The sequence below is a fragment of the Octopus bimaculoides genome, chromosome 18, assembly GCF_001194135.2.
Source record: "Octopus bimaculoides isolate UCB-OBI-ISO-001 chromosome 18, ASM119413v2, whole genome shotgun sequence".
Classification (NCBI taxonomy): domain Eukaryota; kingdom Metazoa; phylum Mollusca; class Cephalopoda; order Octopoda; family Octopodidae; genus Octopus; species Octopus bimaculoides.
The window spans coordinates 48,449,100-48,454,023 of record NC_068998.1 but is presented as its reverse complement, the minus strand read 5'-3'; the positions used below and the strand labels follow the sequence as shown (position 1 = coordinate 48,454,023).

Here is a 4,924-nt window from a genome sequence, read left to right as displayed (position 1 = left end):
TATCTTCAAATGCTCTGGGCCACATCAATTATCTACCTCTCCTCCTTTGTTCTGCATCGCCTACTGTGATTGTCTTTTACTGGTTTCATCTTATCCATTCCGTGGAGGCGCAATGGCCCAGTGGTTAGGACAGCGGACTCGCGGTCATAGGATCGCAGTTTCGATTCCCAGACCGGGCGTTGTGAGTGTTTATTGAGCGAAAACACCTAAAGCTCCACGAGGCTCCGGCAGGGGATGATGGTGGCAAACCCTGCTGTACTCTTTCACCACAGCTTTCTCTCACTCTTACATTCCTGTTTCTGTTGCGCCTGTAATTCAAAGGGCTGGCCTTGTCGCACTCTGTGTCACGCTGAATATGTGTGTGTCATAAATATTCATATCTGCACGTTTATATATCTTTTCCAGTTGCAACAGTATGATACAGAGTTAAATGCATTCAAAGACCAAATATCAGAATTTGAAATTAGTTTCCCACCAAGGTCAGTGAGTCTTTACACTAATTAATTATCGAGTAATTATTTCTTGAAATGTTACACCCACACACATACACCATTTAAATGAGATTTTTCAATTATTTATGAAGCTATAGAAGTGTCGCATCATTACCTCCACCTTAGAAAAGGTATTGTTTTCAATCATGTTTGTTTGTCTGTGGAGAAGATATCTAAAGAACTGCTGGATGGATTTGGATGAAACTCTCAAGGTTGTTTGGCCTCATGACTGGCACGAACTGATTAGATTTTGGGATCGATCCAGTATTAGACAAAGATTCTGGATAATTTTTCGTTCTTTTTTTTTTGTTTTTTACTTAATTTTTGATAGCGGTCGGGTTCACTTTTAGTATTCTCATTTGTGAGAGCAGTTGAGTTTATTTCAGATATTCTCATTTTAAAAATCACCTCCAGCTAATCGTTGAGAGGACGTTGGTGTTGCCTTGGCAGAAGTTTGCACTCTCTGAGTGCTCGTATTTTCTTTAGGTTCAATTTTATCATTGAACTCTTTGACCTAGCTACAACATTATATGACCATATCACTATATACTGCAACACTGACCACTATATTTTCACCACTACATTAATTTCTACAACAGTGTACACAACAACGTCACCACAAAGTTGTCCACTACTAATGTTAATTTTTTATCATCACTAATAACTTTTATAACATAGCTACACATTATTTTGTATATTAGATGTAACTACTATAATCACTTATATCTACTATACAAGAGCTGTACATTTTCTGTACACACACACGCAAACTATATATATATATATATATATATATATATAGGTTAGATGAGTTAGAGGTTACAATAACTGTCTAAGGGATAGAAGTATCCATTACACTACCGGTATATTACCTATATTTAACTATGGACATACATATGCAAACGTATTATGTCCATAAGTAATAGGTAAAGACAAGGATAAACATGGATTTATCAAGAATCAAAATTTAAAGAAAACAGGAAATGGAGAAGTACTGATTAACAAGGTTATATGATATTGTATTCCAAGGTTATGTGATATTGTATTATCATTGATATTCACAATTGAATATCAATGGCAATGCCATATAACATTGGAAGCAGAAACAGCTGTTAGATGGGATGCAGTCTATTTGCACTGAATTAATAAATAATAATTGATGTTAGTCAATTGTTGTTAATCAGTACCTCTCCATTTTCTGTTATCTTTATATATATGTGTGTGTGTGTGTGTGTGTGTGTGTGTGAGAGATATGTAGCTGTATACATTCCTGTGACATCTCTGTCTAACCTTGTTCTTTCAGTTATCCATTTAGTGAAGACACAAACGATGGGCTGTCATATATGAAGACGAGATGTCCCTCTTGGTGTGACCGTGTCTTATTTAACCACAGAGCAAAGGATATAATTGTCTATGTAAATAGATCTTTCTTTACACCTGCCCTCACAAATACACACGCACACATACAAATGCATATTTCTTAGTAACTAAATACTTTACAATTCTTCAAGATGTTGGTTTCTGTTATATTCAGTAATAAAACTCTAAGGTATTTAATTACAGATTCGAATAGATTCACTGAATTGACCCTTTAGTATTTTACTCGCCATATTTGACCCAACCATTCAGTCTCTTTTCTGTTCAACCTGCCCAGATCCAGCTTCTCACATTTATCCTACAAGGCCATTCTAAGAAGAGACAGTTACATCATGATTAATTCAAACCAGTGTGAATAAATAAGCATTACTTTTGACAGAGTAATCTGAATGTAAAGGAGTTAAATACATTCACATTGTAAGTTCTTTCGGTGGTCTTCATGGCTGTGTGGTATACACCACAGTTCAAGGAATTAAAATCACCCAAAGGTCCCAGGTTCAAGACCTAATAAAAGCAGTATTTTTAAAACAGCAGGAGGACACCTTGGACACATGGCACAGGTGGACCCAGCTCCCATAGAGTGTCAGGAACCAGCCGAAACACATGCTTGATGGGAGTTCTTATTCTGAAGATTTCTCATGCAGATTTCATGACAAAATGCACTCAATACATTTTGTAAAGTGAGTTACTATTTGCTATATATATATATATATATATATATATACACACTCACACATTATGCACATATGTATGTCTTTGCGTAAGTATACTTGACCTTCTAGAAATGGCAGCCAAATTCCTTACATCGTATTGTCTTTAAAATCAGTTGGACACATTGGTTAATGTTGTCTGAATAAAAAAACAGAGCAGAGACTGGAATGATTTGATCACAGGTTTTCTCAGTCAGAGTTGACCTGGAGTTAAACAGCAACAACACAAAATTCATCTTCTCCAAACTTCCAGCTCCTTGGAACTGATTCCCTCCTAAGCCATTGACGTATAAATTTCAGGATAAACATTAACTACATCAAACTCTTCAGCTGAGCACCATTCTTGTTGGGCCTGCAATGGTCACCATTTCTGTCCCTTCCTTCCATTACAAATAAATACATAAATAAAGCAAAAGTCCCTCTCATGTCCCTAACTTCATCTAAGGTCTTTCTTTATCTCTGCTAGAATGACGAACATCGACTTGACTATGATGTCATAGGCCATAATACCTGTATGGGTGACCACAAGGTAGGTGTCACATCTTCACATTTAAGCTTTTTTTATCTTTGCATATGATAGAAGGAATGGGTCTAGGAGTAGAATTCCTGGCCTTTGCAGGTCATCCCCAGAATGGGACCCTTGTATTGCCTTCTCCCCATTTCTTAAACTATTAATGATAAGGGCAATTTTCTTGGGACCAGAAAGAATAAGACTCCTTTGATGAGGAGTGGACATAGCTATCTAAGTCTACCTGATTATATTACTGGATATATTTTCTTTTACAGTTCTATATTTGAGAGATGAGGAATTATTTACATTATTTACATTTGACGGATATTTGTCCTCATTTTGTTTGTTATTAACACAACGTTTTGGCTGAAATATCCTCCAGCCTTCATCAGGTGTCTTGGGGAAATTTCGAACAAGGGTTCTCATTTCTAAGGTATTTTTCGATGTTGTTGTTGTTGTTATTATTATTAATATTATTATTATTATTATTATTATTATTCAGGTCACGGGCATATGGCATAGTGGTTAAGAACACGGGCTACTAACCCCGAGATTCCGAGTTCGATTCCAGGCAGTGACCTGAATAATAATAATAATAATAATAATATCAGGATTCAACTGGTACTTTTTTTATCGACCCTGGAAGGAAGAAAGCAAAGTCAACCTTGGATGAAATGCCACTGAGTATTTTGCCTGGCATGCTAATGATCTTGCCAGCTCACTGCCTTAATAATAATAATAATAATAATAATAATAATCCTTTCTACTACAGGCGCAGTGCCTGGAATTTTGGGGGATAGGGTAAGTCAATTAATCAATCCCAGTGCTCAACTGGTGCTTATTTTATCAATCCCAACAGGCTGAAAGGCAAAGTTAGCCTGGATGGAATTTGAACTCAGAATGTCAAGCTAGAAGAGATGCAACTAGGCATTTTATTTGGCGTGTTAATGCTTGTCTCATGACCCTTTTTAAGTAACCCCTTTCCACTATAGACACAAGGCCTAACATTTTGGGGTAGAAGATTAGTGGATTACATCAACCCCCAGTGCTCAACTGGTACTTTATTTTATGTAAACCTTGAAAGAATGAAAAACAAAGTCAACCTTAGTAGAATTTGAACTCAGAACATTAAGTTCTAGAAGAAATTCCACTAAACATTTTGTCTTATGTGCTAATAATTTTGCCAATGCACCATTATTATTGTCATTACAATTATATTTACTATCAATAATATTACCCTGTGCACATAAGCAAAAGCAGGGTATTGTAGGTCGCTCATCTTTGTCTTTTTGTTTGTGTGTTTGCAAAATTACTGAAAAATGGCTCAACAGATTTTCACCAAATTTGGTAGAGATACTCATTGCGTGAGTGGCTCAAACTCATTAAATTTTGGTTTGATTATCTTCAAAACTGGTGAACAGGTGAATCAAAATGTCTATTTTCTTTGTTACATGTGTATAAACGATAAGCAGGAGAAGTAACTCTTGAGGTCATTTTGTTGAAATATGAATACATCTGAGAATATGTTTATTAAATTAAATTCTATTTTATCCTTGTGTGCATTCAGGGTATGCATCACTTCTCTGATGATATCTTTTTTCATAATAATTGTAATGATAGTAATAATGATAACATTGAAACAATTCTATGCAAATAAATTTCTTTTATCAAGCTATTGAAGAGCAGGTATGTAACAGTGTTGTTAAGTTCTACTAACCAATGTATTCTTAATCTTACCGTAATTCTTGTTTCTTTTGGGGACAAACACAGACACACAAACATATACACACACATACATATATATATATATATATATATATATATATATATATATA

At 35.3% G+C, this 4,924-nt stretch overlaps 1 protein-coding gene across 3 annotated transcripts in view; it reads left to right on the top strand.

The window, feature by feature from the left end:
• Window positions 1–4,924, top strand: part of LOC106877914 (inositol polyphosphate-5-phosphatase A) — a 158,401-nt gene that overhangs the window by 139,089 nt on the left and 14,388 nt on the right. For all 3 annotated transcript variants that reach the window (XM_014926984.2, XM_052974558.1, XM_014926994.2), the window contains exons 14-16: window positions 406–479; window positions 1,795–1,906; window positions 3,045–3,107. In XM_014926984.2, the coding sequence (XP_014782470.1) occupies window positions 406–479; window positions 1,795–1,906; window positions 3,045–3,107 (249 nt within the window). The remainder of the gene's footprint in view (window positions 1–405; window positions 480–1,794; window positions 1,907–3,044; window positions 3,108–4,924) is intronic.